Below are 24,062 nucleotides of genomic sequence, written 5' to 3' on the forward strand. Positions count from 1 at the left end.
CAATTAAATTGAAAAATGCTCAAAAACTAGGATAAAAACCAATAGCTAAATAGATTTAGCAAATTTTTTAAAAATTTTATGAAATTTTAATTAATTATTAAATTATGTTGGTTTAGATCAAATTTTAATGGTATAACGGCCCATTATTTCATCATATCGGACTAAAATTTTAGATAAAATTATACAATTAATTACTATATTTTTATTTTTTTGAATAATTTAATTTTTTATTTTTATTTCTTTATTTTCCTTCTCTTTTTCCTCTTCTTCTTTATTTTTCTCTCTTCTAATATACTGCAGAATATTGTGCCTAAAAGTTAAAGGATAAAACTAAAATTTTAACCCTATCATTCCCCCCATCTTTAGAGAATTTTTCAGTTTTGGGGGTGCTGAAATATATACCTATCTTTTTTTTTTCTGCAGTTAAATTAATCATGTTAAAATTTAACAACTTTAAAATTCTATTGGTGTATTAGCTCCCCATGTTTGGCAGCTAAAGAAAATTTAGAGTAAAATTAATAATTACACACAACAAAAATTCTTAAGTTCAATCGAAACTTAATCTTGACTAGTAATAAAAAACTGAAAGTTGAAATAAGAGAAATAAGTAAACAGGCAATAACATGAATCTAGATTGAATGCTAAGACTAAAAAAACCATAAAATCTACATTGGGAGAGCTAGGCAACAAACTAAAAAGTCTGCTAAAATCAAATTAAGGTCTTACATAACAAAATATGAGAAGCCTGAATGCTAATTCGATGAATAAAAATAAAATAACACAAAATTCAAACAAGAAAAAGAAAAAAAAAACAATATCCATGCCCAGCTAAGGAAAACCCTACACAAATTTCTAAGAAACTAAAAGGAAGAACTAGGGATTATGAGGTGAGACAAACATGAATTGAAACATTTAAAGAAAAAGTACAAAGCAAACAAAAAGGAGGACGAAAAAAAGAGAAAAATCAAAAAGTTTTATTAAATTTTCTTACTTTGGATTGAATAAAAATTGATGAATTGAAATTTGATTAAAATTTTAATTTTATCCTTTAACCTTTAGATACAATATTATGCATTGAAGAGTTCGAGAAGAGAGAAAAATAAAGGAAAAAAAGAATAAAGAAAAAAAGAAAAAAAATTAAATTGTTTAAAAAATAAACAGTGATTAATTGTGTGATTTGATTTAAAAATTGAATAACAGGCATATCAGATTACCGTTATACCATTAACAGTCGTTAACAATTCAATGGCCATTTCGTAACAAAATGACAATATAAATAACTAAAACGTAACAATTCAAACATAAATGACTAAAATATAACTTGAAGTAAACAAAAGTGTCTATTTTGATAGTTTAACCAAAAAGTTCAATATAAAAATAAGAAAGAAATCTAAGAAACATATGTACAAAATTTCATCGAGCACTACATGCATGGGGGAAACTTAAAAATTGGCACAATTAGGAAGAATTTACCCATTCTCCATCCCATGCAAATTACATTTCTAAAAATCCTATTTCCAATTTTATCATTTCCTACCAAGTAAATTTCACATTGTTGTATTCAGTTCCAAGCTTCGGTATGAAGGATCGATTCCGCTTCACTTGCTCAACCTTGAGAATTGTTTATCGTCCTTCATGCAGATCTTCTGAGGAAACCGCTGTCCGTGAAATGTCATTGTCGAAAGCACTTAGACCAGAGCAAGGACCAGAAGAGAACATTGAAGACATCTCATCAGACTCAAAGGTAGTTGAAGATTGCCTCTGGTTGGGCCGGTTATTGGAAACAGTCAACATGGAATCCTGATATTCTGTAATACGCTGCACCATTTTTAACGACTGTACTACTTCACCCATTGTGGGCCTTTGACTCGCCTCAGGAGCAACACAAGCAGCAGCAATTGTGCAAACTCGTATGAAATCTTCTTTCGGGTACTTCCCCCCGAGCCCTGGATCAGAAAGCTCTTCCAGCCGATCCTTGTCTCTTAGGATTGGCCTCGCCTGAAACCAGAACAGCCAACTTGAGTTATCTAGCAGATCAAGTGATTAATAAAGGTTCAGGTCCACCAATTCCTAATCGCATAAAATCCGTATATAGAAGCATTAGCAACAGTGAGGCTAACTCTACGTTACTACTCACCCAAGTAACAAGGTTTTCCTGTCCTGATGGTTGTGACATATCTACAGGTTTCCTTCCTGTGAGTAACTCAAGCAGTACGACTCCATAGCTGTAAACATCACTTTTTACGAGTAGATGTCCAGTCATTGCGTATTCAGGAGCTACATACCTAAAAACCAATCCCGCTCTACCTTAGTCTCAATTTAAACAAGAGAAAGCAAGATTTACAAGGGTAGTGTATGAAAACCAACCCAAATGTGCCCATTACACGAGTAGACAGGTAATTTGTTCTGCCTTCAGGTGCTTGTTTTGCAAGTCCAAAATCAGCTACTTTAGCATGAAAGTTATTCTCAAGTAATATATTGGATGCTTTGAAATCTCTGTGGATAACACATGGTTGTGAGTCCTCATGCAGGTATGCAAGTCCTCTAGCCGCATCAAGTGCAATCTTCATTCTGGTGTCCCAGTCCAAAGGACAATTTACTCCCAAGGGGCCTGAGGCAAAACAGAGTAAAGTCAGCATAAAGTATCACAATTGACCGCAGCTAAAACGATAACATCAACAAATGAGCTGCACACAGGGTCGAATTTAGAGGGGCAAAATACCATGGAGCCATGATTCTAAGCTTCCATTTGGAACAAGCTCATAACAAAGTAGGTTTTGTGAAGAGTCGCGACTACTATAGTAACCTACAAGTTTCACAAGATTACGATGATGCAACCTGCTAAGCATTTCAACTTCAACCAAAAACTCTTTATCTCCTTGTGGTCCTCCATTGGTAAGCCTTTTAATTGCTACAGCAGTACCATCACTTAAAACACCCTTGAAAACCCTGCCGAACCCCCCTTCCCCCAGTATGCTCGCAGGAGCAAAGTTGTTTGTCGCCTCTTTGAGTTCTTCATACTGTAGAAACCTTGTACTGCTTGGGTGGGGAAAAGATCCTGCTCGCTCAACTACATCTGTTGTCCTTGGCTTTACTGAAAAAACAATGCAAGGGGATTAGACCATTTATAGTGTCAGCAAGAATCTGAACATAAAACAATACCACAAAATCAATCTGCAATCTCATTCATAAGGTGTGACTAGATGTGCAAAATCAGGCACACTAATGTTTTCTGAAACCTTTTTCTTCCTCTCTTCTTTCAGCTCAATCACGAGATCCGGTTAGCAATTACAGTCATCCTACTTGAAAAGGATAGGGAAAAACGAGTTTTCTTATTCCATATTTCATCAACGTATAACTAGGGACGAGATCAGTGCCAGTTCCAAATGTTATTAAAATAATCAAAACATTTATACCTTAGGCCAAGAGAAAATTCATAGTTTTTTGCTTATAAACATACCAGATTCCTTGGGAAATGCTTCTGTCTTTCCCTTATGGAATGTGCACGAACAAATTATAAGCACTGATATTATAGCAAAAACCAGTATGCCAGCAGAAATACCAAAAATAAGAATCAAATTTGAATGGTTCCCCTTGTTTGAAGAGCCAAGTGATGTAGAATTGGAGGATAGATGTGCCGGTGCAGCTCTAGGTCTAGAAACCACGATGGGAGCTGTGAACAAGATGCTGCTTTGTTAGGAAAAATAAAATAAGATAAGGTAATTCCCTATATAAAATTACAGTAAGCTATGAGATGCCAAGAAAACTATAGCATATAAGAACTATATCCATTATCCAATCAAGCAAAACATTGAAGTTATTTGATCCTAGAAGAATTTAGGTTGCATCATAAGTTACCTGGGGCAGGCGCTGGAGGCTCAAACCAGGTAAAATTAAGGATTTGGTAATCCCCAACTACATTTGGGTCAAAATGAACCCTATGCATCACAAGTGAAGAGTTTATCTTAGATGCATCACTGGCAGAGAAACTGATCCCTGTGTGCGGAATAATATCCATAGAGATATTTAATCTTGATAAACTGAGCACATAAAAATTGATAATCTCGATTTGGTTAGGCAGCAAATCAAGCTGAGAAGTTAACTCCACTAGAAAAGCATTACGATCAGGGTTTTGGGAAACATTTAAAAGGAGAAGGTCAAGCTTTATGGGATACACACAATGACAGCCATGAGTCCCAGGTTTCAAAATTGAGTCTGGTTGGCAACAATCTGGCCAAGTGAGAAAATTCTCATGTAAGCATCTTATACAGAATATAAATATAAATAACAAATGCTCAAGATGCTGCCTTCTAACTACATCTTGCATAGAAGAGCTGTAAAAGATGTAAGAGTTGCAATATGTAATGAATGCCTAAAGAAGAAAATATAATAGAGCTGGTAATAAAATGATTTAGAAAATATCTTACTGGACACTTCAGGAGACAATGGTGGTTGAGCTAAACCAGCTGGAATTGGACCAGCACTGATCTGAGTAGGGGCAATATTTGGCAAGCCCATACCAGGAGGCACCAACGCACTCCTCTTCATCAATGGTTTTGACAGGCGTGAACTGATAGGAGGGTGACCAGCAGTTATCAATGGACCACGAAGAGGAGATTGGGCTGGTGCGACAAGTGTTGGTGCACTGCGAGGGGCAAAATGTCTTCGGCTTGGTCTATGAACCAATGGCAGATTGGAAGGTGAGGGAAGATCAGAAACAGCTGGTGCACCCTCAGCTGCTGTGGTGGGAGATTGTGCTGGCACTTGAAGATTTCCGGAAAAATCAGCATTGGTGATGGAAATTGCACAACACAGAACAACAAGTTTCACCAAAAATGAACAGACATTTCCCAACGCTCCTGTTATGTTATACAAAGAATACATTCAATCAAGCAAGGAACCGTATATATATATACATTCACACACATAACAGATAAAAAAAAAAAATCCAGTGTCTACGCGACAATGCATAATAACTCCAAAAATTAAATGTGAATCACAAACGTGACTGGCCACAAAAAAAATGTAAACCTAATGCACTGAAATGCAAGTATACTTCTTTATTTGCAAAATAATCGACCTTCTTTCTTTCAAGGACCTATATAGCTAATGTCGACAACTATTTCGTGAAAATAATCTATCTACTGAAAAAATCCTTTTTACCTTTAGAACTCTTTCTCTCTTCTCTCACTCTTAAGGGTTCTTCTTCTTCTTCTCCTCATTCTTTGCCCAAAACATAGTAAGCATTATAGCATAAAAAATAACTAGTAGGCAATTCACAGTCCCAAAACTAAGTTTCCAGCTAAACCAAAACATCTGCATGAATCAATGAAAGCTTTCCTTTCTTATATCTCTAAGTGTAACAAGCAAATTGAAAATAAAAGAATACAGGAACTTGTTGACATAGCTGAATCTATCTCTTTGTCTAGGTTATCTTTAATCGACGATGAGAAGGAAAATGAAGATATAACTTTAGTCTTCGTCCTAGATTTTTGTTCAAGCAAACCAAATTGGAAACCATGAACAGTTAAATTTCAAAACAAAAATGGCAAGTTATATTCAGTAAATTACCCCTGGGATTTAAGAGGGCAAGAACCGACATCACCAACGCCGTTGATTTTAACCGGGGACAACTCAGATCTGGGGAAATTCCAACAAACCAAAGCCGAGATCACAGTTTCAAATGAGCATTAACACCTCCAAAGACATAAAAGCAACACTAGGAGAACAACTTATTTGCGACAGGCAACAAGGGAGGATTCAACCGTGGAGACAACACCACAAGAATCGGAACTCGTACGAAATGACTCAGAGTCAGAATAGCCATTTCTGAGTTTCCGAGTCGAAGAACTTCAGCTAAAAGAGAGAAAGAAGGGGAAAGAAAGAAATAAAACCCCTCGAGTTTGAAAATGAGAGAAAAAAAAATGAAACAGAGAAGTAGCTTTGACTGTTGGTGAAAACTGAAAGCAGTTGTGGCCTTTTTTCACTCCATCTTTTTGGTACTACTTTTCTCCTTCACTTCGTTATACTTTTGAGTTACTCTGTTATAGGGGTTTTAGTTTTTTCGTAAAACTACAACAATAGTCATCCAACTATGCATAAATTTTCGTTTTAGTCACTTAAATAAAAAAAGTTATAATTTATCACTAGCTTTTTCGAAAGGCTTAATCCAAAAAATACCCCCTAAACTATACCCGTGTTCTCAAAACGGTACTTAAACCTTTTTTTGTCATACACAAACTTAACTTTCCGAAAAAAAATTTAACCAATCAGGGGTTGCCACATCAATGGTATTTGACTTTATCCTTTTTTCCGGAATTTGAAGGGGAAAAAGTAAAAAATATTAAATGTAATAAAAAAAAGTAAAAGGTGAAATTTACTTTACCAACTCATTTAACTGTATTATTACTCTCTCATTAAAAAACGAAAAAGAAAAACGACGTGATCCAATCACGAAATAATACGTGGCATGCCAAGTAAATAATTTTACATAATTATTTATATCAAATAATTCAAAAAAATAGAAAAAATTATAACTAAAAGTTAAAAATATTATAAACAAATAATCAATATATAATTAAAAATATTAAATTAATATTAATATTAAAAAAATTCTTTCCTCCCACCGGCCTTCTCCCTCTCCCTCTCCCCCACCGTCTCCCTCTGGAAATCTGAAAACAGGCCCATGAAAACAGAAAAAAGAAAAAAAAACCAAGTCCACTGTAGAAAACCCAAAAACATAACACGATGTAACAAACATTCATTCTACCGATCTTTTCTTTTTTTCTTTGATGGATGATGATGATGGGAGGGAGAAGAGACGGTGGGAGAAAGGAAAATGTTTTTCTTAAATATTAATATAATTATTTTTAATTAACATAATATTTTTAATTATATATTTATTTATAAACTTTTTATATATTTTTAAAATTTTTATTTCAGTTTAGTCAGAACTCAGATACAAATGTTGTTTCTTGAGTTAGGAATTTTTTTTCTCTTTTTTTTATTACATTTAATATTTTCTAGTTTTTCTTTTCTCAAATTCTAGAAAAAAAGGGTAAAGTCATATACGTTTGACGTGGCAGCACCTGATTGGTTAAATTTTTTTCCTGACACTGTTAACTTTTGGAGTAAAATGAATAACAAACGTTAAGTTTGAGTACCGATAAAAAAAATTTAAATTACCATTTTGAGAACACATGTATAGTTTAGGGGTATTTTTTAATTAAGCCTTTTTTAAATTGTCTTTTTTTGGTCATCTGTTTAAGTGATTAAAGAATCATAATGTTACATTTTCTTTTAATTTGTGAAATAATAAATTTAGTCCATACTTTTATACCTTCTCACTTTGACCTTAATTATATATAAAAATTATAAAAAATATAGAAAATTATAAAAAATATATATAAAATTTTATCAAATTGAAGTATTATGGTTAATGCAAATAACACTAACACCAACCAAAATTACAGACAATTCCTTCAACAAGTCGAATAAGAAGGCTTTCATGGAAAGAAAAATTACCCTAAAATCAACTCCACTTGACTATATTATACAAAAAAAAAATACAAGTTAGAGTAAATCCCAGATTCCAAATTAAATTTCAGTACAAAAATTGGAAAATTACTTGCAGAAATATCAAAATCCAACCATTAACACCAAAATATAACTTTCTGTGGGCAGTTTCAACACCCCATTTTCTTCTCCCAAAACAAAAAATAACTATAAAAGAAAAGAAACAACACCAAAAAGACATGGATAAAAAAATAACAACATAGTATACAATTAACAATATAAAGGAAAAACATAAAGTAAGAAATACGATGCGAAGTATGACTTATCACTTCATTAATGTATGTGGTAAATTGTTGGATTTAGTTTTTGAAGTGTATTATATTCCCCTTTATATATTTTTATTTTTTAAACAAATAGTTTACATTAATATTTATTGTATATTATCATCAACAGTTTTTGCACGTAAAGTAAAATGGAAGCAAATATTGGCCCATTGGTTATTTAACGTTTAACTAATACTAAACGATATTATGTAGTTGAATTGTAATATGAAAAGACTGCTTATATTACGTACTAAATGGTCGATTAGTCGATTGCAATTTAAACTAATGAACCTATACCGATTATATTGTTCGCCACTCTCTTGGCTAAGAATCTCCTCTAAACCTCATCCTAGACTAAAAGATACAACCTAAGCTCTCCTCTCGGTCTCACTATTCGACACAATTATATCGAACTATCTAATGATAAATTCTCATTTTAGTCTCGTTTATCTAAATTTTCCACTAGAGGCATCAATTCTAGCTAATGAAGCATTTTGATATAAAAAAACAACCAAACAATCAAGTATAGACATGAACTTAATCCACTAATTAATTCATCAATTAACCAATAAGCAATATTAGCACATAATAAAGCTTACTACCCAAATAGACATTTCATCGAATAATTGATACACACAACATAAAGGTAAGAGTAAGAAATGCTCATTTAGATGTGGAACCAATGACATAGGGGTGAAACTAGGAGGGCTGGCAGGGCCTCCCCAAAAATGATTTTTTTTTCATTTAGGTCCTTTAAAATTTTTAAAATTTTAACCTAACATTTAACCTAATATTGACAAATATGCTCTGTAACACCCTCAACTCGATTCAATTTTTCGAATCTGGATCTCGGGAATTACCACACGAATATAAATAAGGCTTAATCTATTTATACAAATTAAAATTTTATTGACACGTTAACTTCATACAGATTCAAACTAAATTACATAAATATATATACAATGGATAGATACAACTACGGCACATGATAATCTAATTATAAGGATATCTAAACTGAAACCTTAATCTATTACAATTACCCCAAAATATGGTTTCCTAAGTAACATTTCATACTTTGAACACGCCACCAAACTTGCTCTGTATGCATAATAACCCAATACGTCACTTTGTTCAGTGTAGTCCTGGCATCGTCCCTTTTGGCGCATACTTATAATCAACCTGAAACGTAAAGTGTAACTCATGTAAGTTCATAAGAACTCAGTGAAAAATAATCTCTTATACCTTAGCCGTCATTTCCGTAAAGTGCCAGTAGTTCATCACCATCAGCTTCTCTTCTTTCATCATTCACTATCTATCATAATGAGTGTCACACAAATTTCAAAACATTTTCTGTAACGACTCGATAGTTGTGGGACCGGAAAATGTACTTTTGGGTCTCTATTTTCGTAAAACGAATTCGTAAATATTTACTAAAAATATTTACGAAGTTAGTTGTGCGGTTAATTAGGTTTTGTCTAGGTGAATTAGCTTGAATTAAGGGTAATTAGGTGTAAGGATTAAATTAAATAAATGGATAAAGTTCAATTATAAATTAGAGAAAAGTGAAGGGACTAAATAAGCAATTAAACCTAAATTGACAAGTGGATGGTGTAGATGATGACATGTGTTAAAATAAAATTAATATAGTAAATTATATTATATATATTTACTTATTATTTAAGTAATTATTATTATATTATTATATTATATTAGTATAATTAAATAAATGAATAAAAAATAAATAAAGAAATGAGAATAGAAAATGAAATAGAAAAGACTAGAATAGAAAACGAATAGGAGAGAAAAAAAAGAGAAAAGAAAAAGAGAAAGAAAAAAAGGAGAAATTTAAGGATTTCAAGGGTTCAAGCTCAATTTGTTAGTCAATTTAGTCCCTTTTTTGTAAATTTTATATTTTTAGAATCCTAGTATTATATACTACTTAATCTATGTTGAAATTTTGGAAAATATTGAATTTTTAGATGTTATTCATGTTGAATAATTTAAGTATTTGGGACTAAATTGATAGAATTTTAAGTTAGAAATGAAAAAGGGATTGAATTGTAAAATAAAGTATAAGTTTTGATTATAGGTACTAAATTGAGAAAATTTCAAAATTTAGGGATTTAAGTGAAATTAGAGAGTTGAATTTAGTCTAAAGTGGGAATTGAATGAAAATATGGAGTTAGTCTCAGTTTAGGGACTAAATTGGAATTTAGGTAAAAGTTGAATAAAAAAATTAAATATTCAATGTGACGTTGTGTGTATTGATGGTTTTTAATTGTTTCAATTTCCATAGCTAACATTGTGCCTAAAAATTCGGTAAGGAAGGGAAAAGAAAAAGTCAATGAGGAGTAGCTCGAAAAATTATTGTTTGTACTTCTATAATCCGAATTTAATTATTAAAATTATTGTACCTTGATTTCTTGTATATGGTAAGTATGGAAGGTGAGAATTATTGTGTTTACAATTCAGATGGATTGATTTGATGTGTGATGAAATTGATATGAATATGTGATTATTGTGGAAATTGAACATTGAATATTGTTATACTTGAAAAGTGAATTGAAACCTTATTAACTATATCGGGCTGAGTCAGATATAGTTGGTATGCCATAGGATTGAAAGAGTTCAGGGATACTTCGACTTCGAATCAATGAGACATTGATTGTCAATTTATTACTTCGGATAAATTCGATGAGGTACTGGGTACCAACTTACTTCGGCATGCCTGATGAGACATTGGATGTCAATCTATTACTTAGATCTATTCGATGAGGCACTGGGTGCCAAATTGATGTGTTTTGGTTGGATCTGTGTATCCGTCTGAGTCCGAGTTGTCGAAACCATTTTTTGAAAACGGGAATCGACTTTTGAAAACGAAAGTTGGGAATCGCCATCAATCTTTTTTGAGGTGTAATTGGGCCACCTTATAAAACATTTTGGTCCACGAATTTTAAGAAAATGGGTTCGGGAGTCGGTTACGTACGAGGAAGGATTAGCACCCTCGACACGCCCAAAATTGGTACTTAATCGATTAATTAGTGTCTTAAATGTCGAAAATTAAAGATTTGGACAGAGTTCAAAATGCAATCCTCCTTTTATTGGCTTTTAAAACATTCAGGTAAGTCAAATGTGTATTAAAGACCATCTCACCTTGAGGTAAAACATTACATCCAGTACGTTAGGACACAACATTTTTTACCCTCAAATGTGATCTTGCCTTTAAAACGTGCATTTTAGCTTTAAGAGGATATTCGAATATTCAAAACAAACAAAGAAAGCAAAACACAGTACGTTAGGGCACGATCCTTTGAATTCTTTAAATACCGAACATTACCTTTATTTTGAAAAATTTTGAGAGTGAACCGGTAAAAGGATATTCTGATATTCAAAACAAACAAAGAAAGCGAAACTCAGTACATTAGGGCACGATCCTTTGAATTCTTTAAATATTGAACATTGCCATTATTTTAAAAACAATTGAGAATAAATCTGTGAATAAATGAATTTGGGCAATTAAAATTAAAAAAAAACAAAAATAATGGTATGTCACATGCAAATAACATTACCATAATAAACTAAACGATGCATATTAACAATAAAACATAGTAGCAAAAAAGGTTTAATGACAAATAATAAAAATAGTAGTGGTAACATGTTGATAATGGTACAAACAAAAGAAATAAAAACAATTATATAAATATATAAAACAGAAGATAATAGGAAAAAGGATTCCTAATAATATACATATTAATAATAAGAAAATAGTCGAAATAAACAGAGTATAATTTTAAAACGGGATCTTAAAAAAATAATAACTGTATACGTATAATTAGGAAAAATAATTTTAAAAAACAAATAATAAATACACAATATACAAGTAGAATAATATGGAATCAATAATAAAATATATATATATGAAACAATTAATAATGTTGTGCGTACATATATAAAAATAATTTTAGAAGTATTTGAATTTAATACTGTAGTAATTTTAAAACAAAGAAACATAAGTCTATGGTAAAACCTTGGGAAATTATATGCATAGGTAAAAAAAATATTTATTTAATATATTAATAAAAACAAATAGTACGAACTATTATAATAGTAGAATATAATAAATAATATTAGTAATAAAATAATATTAACTATTAACAATAAAGTATAATAAAATAGTAATAAAAAAATAATACTAAAAATAATCAATTTTATGGTAAAAATGTCCAAAATAATCGAAATAGGGCATAATTGAATTAAAAAGATGAAATTCTGGGGTGAAAACATAATAAAAAGGAGATAAGGGGACCAAAATCCACACGCGAGTGAGGGAGGGGTCTGAGCGCAAATTTCCCTACCCTCCAGTGCGCTGCGTTTAAAACGGGACTAAAACGCGACCAAATTAAAATATTCGGGCCCAATTGTAAATAACAAAACTCGAAGGGGACCCAATTGTAGACGGCCTCAAAAGTGGAAGGACTGAGGGTGAAAATAGACCCTCAGTCCAAAAACACGCGGATCCTAGGCCATGAGTCGGGTCAAAATCGGGTCGGCCCCAAAACGACGTTGTTTTGGGGCCATTTTGAAGGCCATGAAACGATGCTGTTTCACCTAAGTATAAAAGGCAAAAAACTTTGAAAAATTTCATTTCTCTCTGGTTTTTAAAAAAACTAACCCCCTCTTTCTTTGTTTTTCTCTCTGCAGGTGTTGGAATTCCAACGAGGGCTCCGGCCGGCCACCTCTGCCGTCACCGCGAGCCACTGTCGTCGGCCGCCGTACACGGCGACCGAAAAAAGGTAATTTTTATTTTTTTTAAAGTATGTATACGTATATGTTAAAAAAATGAATAAATAAATATAGTTAACAAAACGGGAAAAAGAAATAGACCTTAGAAAATAAGGTCTTTGCTTGGTTGCCTGGATTGTTTGGACTGTTTCGATGTGCTCTCTTGCACTGTTTTAGTATTCAAAATACTGATTTTGTATTCTCTATTCGTAGACAAAAAAGGTCCTCTTTACAATGTTTTTCGAGGGCTTTTATAGCCCTTTTTAAAAATGTTTTGCTGCTGTACGTTTGTAGGTATGGCGAGGATCACGGAGCCCGTAGGTTGCGCGAGTAACGGCGTACGATACGGAGGTGGGTAGCAGCGTGTGGGAGGGGGCTGCTTCGGGTGTGCAGCGCTGGAGAGATGTTGCTGCTAGGGTTTTTTCATTAGGTTTAGGTGGGTTTTGGGGTATTGGGTTATTGGGTGTATTGGGCTTAGAGATTGGGTTAGGTTTAATTAGTTAATTGTTTTGGGTTTTAAATGTATTGGGCCCTGGGCATAAATTGGGCTTAAGACGAGTAATGTTAATAAGAGTTATTGAAATAAACAATGTTATGATTGTTATTGAATGGTGAAATGAGATATAGATAGAGACACATGAATCGAGTATTTATGAATTGAATATGAATGATCAATATTATGGTTCAAGTAATATGTGTTGATATTGTGAAAAGCTATCTAGGATAGCAATTGATAAGAATTGAATGAATTATAAATGTTTTGTCTATAAATTGATTAGTAGTGTGATTAAGGTTTTGTATGATTTAATGTATATATTTATTTATTTTACTTTAAAGTATTCGGATTATAGAAATACCATTGAATTTATACACAGCGACGGTTTTTTTTTCGTGCGCAGGATAGATAAAGTCAGATTGCCAATTCAACATCCATCCAAGGTCCCGAACTTAAACGTGGTGAAGTATATATATTTTGGTAGTGGCATGTAGTTAGGATGTCTTATTTTTGTCATTTTGGGAAATGAATGTAAATGATATTATAAGATGATATTGGTTGCTTATATACAAGATTATATGTGTTATGTTGAGGTTTAATATGAAATATTTGATTTGATGCATAAGTGAGTATGATATAGACATATTTGGGTTAAAATTTACAAGATTTTAGAATTAGCTTAAGTGAAGTTTCAACATATTATTTTAATAATATATGTGAAGTATCTATGAGGGTACATGGGTTAGGTTATTAGGCTGATTATTTAGATATGTTTTAAAGATATTTGATCGTGTTTTTTTTAAGCATTTTAATAATTGGTTTTTGAGTTGCTTGATGTTCAAGATTGTAGGGTATGGTAAACTTGATTTATAAGGTTCATTTTGAGTCCACACTGCTAGACACACGGGCATGTGACTGGACCGTGTGAGACATACGGGTAAAATATGGGCGTGTGGTTTGGTCGTGTCCCTTGCAACTTTAAAATTTCAAAACAGAATGCCCAGGTAATTTCACATGGGCAGAGACATGGGCATGTGTCTCAGCCGTGTGCCTAGCACAAGGGCGTGTGGCTGGCCATGTGGCCTAAGTCAGAGAGTTACATGAGGTCGGACACGGCTTGAGGCACGAGCATGTATAATGACTACATGGGTGTGTCCCTTGACCACACGGGCGTGTAACCCCTGCACTTAGGAAAATTTTTGAAATTTTACTAAAAATTTATAGAGTATCCGATTTAGTCCCGATTTGTTTCTAACACATATTTTGGGCCTCGATAGCTCAAAAGAGGAAAATATGATTAAATTTTTTAGATGATCATAAAATATTTGTATTTGATCTAAAAAGTTCGGTAATGCTCTATAACCCTGTTCCAGCGACGGATAAAGGTTAGGGGGTGTTACATTTTCATTTCCTTTTATCTGCTATATCATAGTCTGAATCCATTATCATCATATGTCAATAATTTCATTCTCTCAGGAATCTCTTTCGACTGATCTTGATCATGGATCCTTACTCGTATTCTTTGCAAACCATTGTTCAAAATTTTCTTTTCATACCTAATCTTAACTTCTACTACTCTTTTCTATTATTGTATATAGACATACGCCTTTATTCGAATTATCAGAGGCAACCTTTAGTCAGATTTTTTTTCTTTCAATGAAAGCTAATTCATCTCGATATTTCTTCATATTATCATCTTCAATCGTTTCTTGAATTTACTAGGTCTTTACCTTGAAATCATCAAACACTCTAGCTCATTCTAGTCTTTCTGATCATGATTAAAGGTCATACAGGATACGCCATATCACTTCACACGGAGCCTGCCATAAATGCTTATCTTTCATAGTTCGCCACAAAGGTTTATTTTTTTCGTAGTTCGCCACAAAGGCTTATTCTTTCCTAACATGTTTACGACATGGATTTGCCTAAACTCACAATATGTGAGGTTTGTCCATCATTATCTTAGGACACATAGAGAACCTCATTGGGTAATCATAATCCTTTAGTTCCTTTCCAAGGGTGTCATGGCCATGGACTTTTTCTTTAGAGTTTCATTTCAGAGTTCGTTTTTAAAGTCTCAACAGACTTCTTTTAAACAACTCCACGGAGAACAAACACAATCTCTTCATGCATTGACACAATATAAATTCAACCCTTTAGTTCACTAATATTCACCTAAATAGAACACACATCTTATAGCATATATTTTAGACATATACATACTCAACCATACTTCAATAATTCAATACTCGTACACCAATCTTCATATACTATACTCTTCATGACTTCAGATCCATAGTTCAATCAATTTTCTATAAATGACTCACACTATGAACAGTACACATGCATGAATCAGTATAAAACTCACCAGACTATCACGGACAAAAGCTTGAACTCCAAATTCAACCTCCAACAATTAATTGCAGCCACCACTACTTAAAAACATAGGAACATCGTTAAAACTCATTCAAATACTATATATTATCATTTCAAGCACTGATGACCCCCATGCAAAGCCTTATTTCTTCATTTTACTATCCAATCACATAAAATAAGCTTACTTTTTTAGAAGTTAACATGCAAGATTATAATACTTACCCAAGTTATGAAACAACTTTCTGAATGAACTCGGATCCTTAGTTTCAACTTAACAAAAGAGAATTATACTCATCTCCAAGGAAATCACAACAATATTTTTAAATGGAAGAAAGAAAAGAAACTCTCACTTTTCTCAAGTCCATATCATAATGTATATTTATGATCTATGTTTTTATAGTGGAACCTGGCATGCGTCACATCCTTACTGAATTGTCTTTTCCAAAGGTTTACAATTTTTGAGAAACCTAAGTGAGTACCCCCTTTATTTTAGTTACCCTAATTTACATCCAGTTGGTTCCTAACCAGCTTACCTTACAACTTAACTTGCACAGTGCTATAGATAAAGGGCGCACTACCCTTCAAGCATGAACTCATTCCACAATACCTTTTCACTTGTCTGACATCATACTCTAACAAACACGAAAATCTGATATTAAACTACTATTAATTTACGCACATAATGGAATACACTCACTTTATACGCCAAAAAGATGTACTTGGGAGAATACTACCTCGCCAATCAAACTATTTCAAGACTTCATGCCAAACCTTGTACCTGTTAGAACTAGGATGTTACATGCCCTTAAATGAAAAGTGATTTAAGCTTATTTGGACTCAAAATTGCCTCTGCAATTTTTCACCCGTCAAGCTTCGATGTTACAACAACCAAGCTTTAGTATCACGACATCTTCGACAGTAGGTACAACCTTAGCTTGGGGGTTCTCGATGTCGTGAAACAAACTAGCTGATGTAGCGACACGCTCAGTAGTAACCTTGGCTCCTTCACTTCAACCATTAAAAGTGGTATTGCGACCTCAAAGGCTTGGAGTGACGGCCTCGAGCTTGGTGTCGTGACACAACACCCCTAGTGTCACGACATATTTGGTAGATTGCTCGATGGAAAATTGTGTGAAGTTTAGAGCCACACGGTCTCTCACATGGGCATGTGGACCACACGATAATATGCCTTGTAAATCTTAGGCTAGTTCATGAACCACACGGCTGTGTCCCTCCTGTAGGGTAACTTTTGCATTTTTCACAGGCCTCAATTTTCTACATAGTCAAGCAACCCTTCCACAAGGCCTTAATCATCTCACACGGCTGACTACATGGCCATGTGACCCTTGTTTTATAGTTTTGCCCAGAATTTTATGAATTATTCAGTTTAGTCCCTACATAAGCCTTGAATTGTTTTTAAACTCAATTGAGTCCCTGACATATTGAATATGTTGGAATTTGTGATTTAGTGACTAAATAGCTATGTTATAATGTATGATATGTGAATGTTACATGTCTACTGTCACTATAAATTTGATAAATGGATATTGTTATTACTGCTTCTACCTTATTGAGTGTAACACCCCTTAACCCTAACCCGTCGCCGGAACATGGTTACGAGGCATTACCAGAATTAGACGCTAATAACAAACAACATCGAGTCATAAATTTATATTTCAATTTAAAATTTCTTAAATTCCACCTTTAAGACCCTAATATGGATCTACGAGGCCTAAAATATACTTAGAAAGTATTTTGGGATTAAACTGGGAACTTTGGAAAATTTTCCTTGAAAATAGGGGCACACGCCCGTGTGGCCTGAGACAAGCCCGTGTGACCTGGAACATGCCCGTGTGGCCTGCCTGTGGGCAGATCTGATTTACTCACACGACCGTGGGACTAACCTGTGGGCAAGTATGACTTTGCCGCACGGCCTGGGCACACGCCCATGTGACTTGGTCCTATGAAAACATGATTTTCCATCTTTTTAAAGCTATTTTCACATACTAAACACACCTAATTCATGCACAAAACATTTTCTTATAAATCTTGATCAAATAACATTCATCAAGCCTTTCAAGCTTAGCAAATTTTCATTCATTCATTTCATTACCTCTTAAGGATTATGCACCACATTTACATTCAAAATATAAAACATTTACAAGTGACAAACACCAAACCTAGTACATGCCACATTTTTAAAAGATAAATACATCACCAAAATTAGGCTAAGGTCGGGATTGACTCGGATGTTTGACTGAACTTCAACTTTACCTAACCTGCGCACGGGAAACAACCGTACGATGAGTATTGGAAATACTCAGTGGTATTATCATAATTCAAATTATAACAACAATAAAATATCATAACCTACATAAATAATTAGCAAATCATACATACAAATCATATATAAATTCATACCAAACTATCATATTTCCATTATATCATTTCCAATGATAGATCCAATAAATCATCAATGAGATTTCAAATAACTCATGAACCTTTGATTCATCTCTCAACCACATAAAATTATTCAATTCACATTTCAAATATAAACACTTCATGAAACTTTGGTTCATGCATTCAATCTCTTTACAAATTTCATCTCACATTCCATCTTACAATATCACTTTCTCATTTCATTCGATAGCTCAATTAATCAAATTCATTTGATTTTATTATTTCACTTATTTTTCCCTGTTAACATGACTCGGACTTTGGCGGATACACGGATCCAACCAAACACACCAGAATGGCGACCAACGCCTCATCGAATAGTTCGAAGCAAATAAGTGACGACCAACTTCTTATCGGCTAAGCCGAAGCAAAGTGGCGACCAATGCCTCATCGAATCTATCCGAAGCAATAATGACACACCAAGTGTCTTATCGACTCGAAGTCGAAGTATCCCTGAACCTTTCCAATCCTATGGCATGCCAACTATATCCACTAAGCCCGACTAGTTAATAGGGTATCGGATTACTTCCTCTATTTCAGTCAATTCACTTCAGTTGCACTTTGACCACATTTTCTCACATATTTCTCAATTCAAATTCATATGCATACCAACATTACTCAATTCAATCATATAATTCAATTTCACATACATATATTTATTCATCAAATAAATCTAATTCACATTCAACTTAAATATCAATATTTACCTCATATTCAAATTCCATACACATATATTAAAATTAAACATTTAATAAGAAATAACTTGAATTATGATAATACGAACCGATATTTTTCTCGAACTATTCCTCGATCACTTTTTCCTTTTCCTTCGTATTCAACGTCTCGGTTTCCTTGTTTGCTACGAAAATTAGCACAAGTACAATTAATTAATAATACACATATTTTATATAAAATAATAACTTTTCATGCAACTTTTACCTAAATCCCAAATTTGTCCTAACTATTTTCATATTCTTCCTTTTTACAATTCATATCATGTTCTTATTCAATTTCCATCAAAAATTCAATATAACTATCAAATTTTCACCATTTTTCCATAATTTCGAATTTCTTCCAATTTAACCCCTAAAATTCAAAACTTATAGGCTAGTTTACAAATTAGTCCTTTAATCAATTTTAATCAACAATTCTATCAATTTGATCCCTAATTTCATCATTTATTCAACATAAACTCTACTCAAAAGTCTATCAACTTTCAATATTTCCACACAAATTCAAGAGTACTTTACTCTAAGACTCCAAAAACATCAAAATCACAAAGAAAGGGACTTAATTGACTTACCGATTTAACTTCCAAGCTTTCAAACCCTAATTGCTCCTTTTTCTTTTCTTTTCTTTTCTTTTCTTCTTTCTTTCCCAAATTTTCGTGACTTTCTCTGTAACTTTTCTATTCTATTTTTTTATGATTTGTTTATTATTACTTTCATTTACTAAATTAATAATTAATAAAATATCTAATTTAATAACAAATAAAAATAATACATGTGTATTTATACACACATGTACACATGTGTTAATCCCACACCATACATTTGTCACCATTTGTAAATTATAATATGACATAATAATAATAATAAAATAATAATAATAATAATAAAATAATAAGTAAATATCTTTTACTTAATTTATAAGTAAATATATATATAACATACATTTGTACTAATAGTTTAAATACACATGTTTTTATTCTCTATCTTACACATGTTACTAATTTAGTTTAATTACTAATGTAGTCTCTTGTCATTTTTCTCTATTTTAAAATTAATCTTTTATGCTCTATTCAATTTAGTCCTTTTTTAATAATTACTTCTAATTAAACTAAATTCACCTAATCAAAATCTAATTCAACCCATAACTACCTTTGTAAATATTTTTAATAAATATTTATGGACTCGTTTTCCTAAGACAGAGGCCCTAAATTCACTTTTCCAGTGCCCGTGAAATATGGGTCGTTACACTGAGTGCATGTTAAGCATGTCTACGGCTACTATTGAATTAAATACATGTTAAGTATGTCTATTATTTATGTATTGTACTGTTACTAGCATGCCATATTGCATTGCATGGGGTGGGACGGTTGAAAGGAGAAAGTACTGACAGTTTAATAATCTGTAAACACTGGTGGTTTATCCACAACTTACCGACAATTATCTACAATCTTTTTATTTAAAAATAATGGTGGTTCATCCCTAAATTTTTAACTGGTAGTTTATCTACAAATTACTAGTGGTTCATCCTCAAAATAGAGTGTTATCGGATGGATGAGTTATGGGGAACTCTTACTGTGGTGTGTAGCGGAGTATAGGTAGGATCTTTCATATTATTATTGCATTGCATTGACATTGACATTGACATTCATAAGCATGCCCAAATGAACTCTGGAATTCTACTTTGCTATACGACTGTGATTGTTTTGAGAATTGTTATTTTGTATGCTTTATCTACTGTTTTGTACTGATTTTCTCGTGATTGGACACATTGAGCTCGTAAAGCTTACCCCCTTAATTTTCATATTTACAGATAACCCACAATGTTAGGACACAAACTCGGCATCTAAAAGGTCTTGACTCAGATTAATATTTTTTTTCATTAAAAGTTTTTTAAACTTAATATTATAATTCCTATTATTTGGAATTGTATTGTTTTATTTGAACTGTGGCATGAGATTTAGACTTTGGGTTTATTTAGTATGCATGACATTTAATTTAATTTTAGGTTATTGAAACATAGAACTTGGTTTAATTTTGCATGAAATCCGGTTTTCATTAAAACTATGTTAAAACATCACTTTTCCGTTGCATGATTATGTGAATGAATTTTGAAAAATATATTTATATAAAATTGGAATTGAACTTTTGCAAAACAATCATTAGGATCAACCGGTTTTTGAAATTATATTGTACCTTTTGGAAACACACTAAGTTTTTTTACTAAAGTAAGCAAATGTTTTAAAAAAAGATTGTTTAAATAAAACTCTAATAGTATACTAGGCCATTTCGGTAGCCAATGTAATCTTCCGAATTCGGCCATAACTTTTAAGCAAGGTTTGGGAGGTTACAAAATATTTTTAAAAAATAAATAAAAATTTTAATGTAAAATATTTATAGAGAATAATTTCAATTAATTCTATTTTATTTTATCTATTTTAACATTATATTATTCTATAAAGAATTTATGTTTAAAATTTTATTTTATTTTATTTAGAATAAGATGGAATGGTTAATAATTAAAGATAAAATATAGAATAATATTTTTCATAATTTAAAATTAATATTCATCAAGCCATATAATCATATTCCGTACTTATAACTTACATTCAATAATTAAATTTTTAGTGCTTAATTTTATAACATTTATTTTTTTTAACACTTTCAATTTATCAAACAACGCATTAGTATTGATATTTCATGCCACCATTTTTCTCAAAAGCATCTCTTGCTTTTAAAATACGTACTATTATTTAAAAAAAATATACATAGTAGCATGGTTTTTTATCCACGTTTTACGTTGGGTTAATTATTTTGGGTTAAATAGTTAAAATTTAAATGTTATAATATGTTTCAAGTTTTTTTATTCTCTATATATTTAAAATTTAATGTCTCGTTTTTTATTTTTAAGAATTTAGTCTCTTTTTTTAAAATTTAAAAATTTAGATCCAATTGTTAACCCCATTAAAATTCTTTTGTTAAATTTATTGGTGTGATAATATAAAATTTTTTAAAAAAATGTTAATAATTATTTAAATTTAAATTTCTTTCAGCATTTTAATTAAAATAAAATATTGAAGGCATGGCAGAAATTAAGGAGTCAATTAGTTAGAGTTAATTTAGGAGGTTGGTTTGAATGCTAAATGGGAATGGCATATTGAGAAGGCGTTAAGCTTAGGGAGTGGTTTGGCATTTTGTATTATTGTAATGGTGTGATATTGAGAGTGGGTGTGTTGTTTATGGTTTGTTAGTGTTACTGTCTATTTGGTTATGGACTGCTTCTTTAGGTGTTTTGATGCTTTGTATGTTACGGTGTTTGCTCCAGCCAAACACCCTTTAATTTCTAATCAATTTTATTTCTTGATAATAAATAATGATATTATAAATGTTGAAGTATTAAATTGTATAAAAAATTCAAGTGTAAAGATTAAATCTCAAATTTTAATAAAATATAAAGACCAAAATTAAATTTTAATTATTTTTATATAATTAAAAAGTAGAAGAACTAGTTAAAGAATTGTGATGTGTTGAGACAAACCCTAAAAATTTTTCTCTTTTTTTTTCTCCAAACTGTTTACTTTTTATCTTTTGTTTCATTTAGCGGTGGTGCCAGTCTCCAGGATGGCTATCGCCCGTATTTTTCTCTCCCATCAACATTTTATTTCTTTTTTTCTTCTCATTCATTACACATACATTCTCTCTTTTCAGTTTGTAGATCTATTTTGTAGTATCTTTGTTGTTTCACAAGTTATGATGGATAAATGACGACGTCTATCGCTCGCTACCAGTAGTTTTTCTTGGAAAGTGGATGTCTCTTTGTCAACATCTTAATCTGTTTTTGTTTGGAGAGTATTTCAAAATAATAAATTATTTCACGTGTCAATTTAGATCCATGTTTTCTTAAGTTATATATATATATTATTTATTTTTCATTGTCTAATAAGTCTTCAGTGTTAGAAGTTTTTGTCTGCTCTTATAGCATATTTATTAGTCTTGCTTATGCATGTAATCTTACATTTATAAGTGATTTTAAAAATGATTTTGTTGTCATCCTCTCTAGTTTGGTGAATACTCTGATTCTTTTGTCGACGTTTGCTTGCTGCTTTGGATCATCCGGGGTTGATTTTCTTATCGTATTAAGTGTTTGCAGTCGCTCCATATATGTCGTGCTTGAGTTGTGACAAAACCAATTGTCAACATGTCATAATGTTCTATTGATACTGAGGCTAAAACATTTGTTGTGTTGGTGGAGCTTGTCCTTCACCATTTAGGATGACCGTTTGTTATTTTTTTCTCTAAATTATATAATTCTATTTATTAAATAAATTAATGAATTTACCTTTCTAAAAAAAATAAAAGAACTAAAATTGAAATGAAATATTATGTTAAAAAATGCAACAACAATAATAATAATAATAATAATAATGATGATGATGATGATAAAAGGCAAGCCAAGTGTCAAAGAAAGAAGTACTTATGACCTACCTTCTATATTAATGGTATAGATTTATGTAGTCATATTAGTAGTAATATTTTGTGTTTTTGAATATATGACATAAAAGAATAATAGGTGTTTTTAAGGAAAACTGTGGCACAAAATATCAACACAAATTGGAATATATGTATATATATATATACATGTGTGCAATATATAAAGTTAAATTTTATTTTATTTTCAATATCGCGTGATATTTTGATGTAATAGATTAATTTAAATTCCTTTTCTAGAATTTTTATAAGATTTTTATAAAATTTTAGAGAATTTTAATAATTACTAATAAATTTTATAATATTTTGAACTACATTTGAAATGAACTTGAACAAATTAATGTTCACAATTAGATGATTTTGGATATTCATTTATTTAGGTTTATTCTAGACATGAATTTATAGTAACTTTTTTATTATTTTTTTAGGATTTTTTTTATACTTGTTGAAATACATGCTAGCGTGGCATGCCAGGTCAACACACTTGTCTACATGGCATGCCATGTTGTCTACCTGGCATGTCATGTGTCAGCTTCTCGATGCTTTTGTTAGTTTATCAATGTCTGTTAACAGTTAAATTGGTCAATGACAGTTTTTGTTAACAGATGGACCTAATTGATTTTATTTTTATTTTTTGTCATTGAGGCATTAATTTAGGGATGAAACCATAAAATTTATCTAGGAGTCGAAATTAAGTTGCATATTTTTATAAGAACTAAAATGTTTTTTCATCATTTTAATAGCTTATATCTTTTCAAATTTTAAAAAGATTAAATTGAAATTTTATCATTTTTAGAGTCAAAGTATAATTTACTACTTACCAACTTAAAACTATATGAACTTTAAAAGGCTAAAAATTAAATTTTGAGCTGAATTAAGTGAATTTTTTTCTAAAAA

At 31.6% G+C, this 24,062-nt stretch overlaps 1 protein-coding gene and 1 long non-coding RNA gene across 4 annotated transcripts; one reads left to right on the top strand and one right to left on the bottom strand.

Annotated features, from left to right (window-relative positions):
- Positions 1 to 1,327: 1,327 nt before the first annotated feature.
- Positions 1,328 to 6,085, bottom strand: LOC107910000 (probable serine/threonine-protein kinase PBL23). Of its 3 annotated transcripts, none has more exons than XM_016837731.2 (8): positions 5,572 to 6,085; positions 4,428 to 4,859; positions 3,859 to 4,230; positions 3,461 to 3,673; positions 2,723 to 3,094; positions 2,368 to 2,611; positions 2,138 to 2,285; positions 1,328 to 1,998 (listed from the first exon to the last, which is right to left on the bottom strand). In XM_016837731.2, exons 1-8 carry the CDS (start codon positions 5,600 to 5,602, stop codon positions 1,624 to 1,626), a joined length of 2,187 nt encoding a protein of 728 aa, XP_016693220.1. In that variant the 5' UTR covers positions 5,603 to 6,085; the 3' UTR covers positions 1,328 to 1,623. The 3 variants fall into 3 exon arrangements, with proteins under 3 accessions (XP_016693220.1, XP_040973809.1, XP_016693221.1); XM_041117875.1 differs by having other exon boundaries at positions 3,563 to 3,673; positions 5,572 to 6,014; XM_016837732.2 differs by lacking the exon at positions 3,859 to 4,230 and having other exon boundaries at positions 5,572 to 6,014.
- Positions 6,086 to 12,099: 6,014 nt separating this feature from the next.
- Positions 12,100 to 13,256, top strand: LOC107908296 (uncharacterized). The gene is made up of 2 exons (XR_001686960.2): positions 12,100 to 12,631; positions 12,915 to 13,256. It is a non-coding gene; the product is annotated as an uncharacterized lncRNA (long non-coding RNA).
- Positions 13,257 to 24,062: the final 10,806 nt, after the last annotated feature.

The sequence above is a fragment of the Gossypium hirsutum genome, chromosome A07 (genome assembly GCF_007990345.1).
Source record: "Gossypium hirsutum isolate 1008001.06 chromosome A07, Gossypium_hirsutum_v2.1, whole genome shotgun sequence".
Taxonomy (NCBI): Eukaryota; Viridiplantae; Streptophyta; class Magnoliopsida; order Malvales; family Malvaceae; genus Gossypium; species Gossypium hirsutum.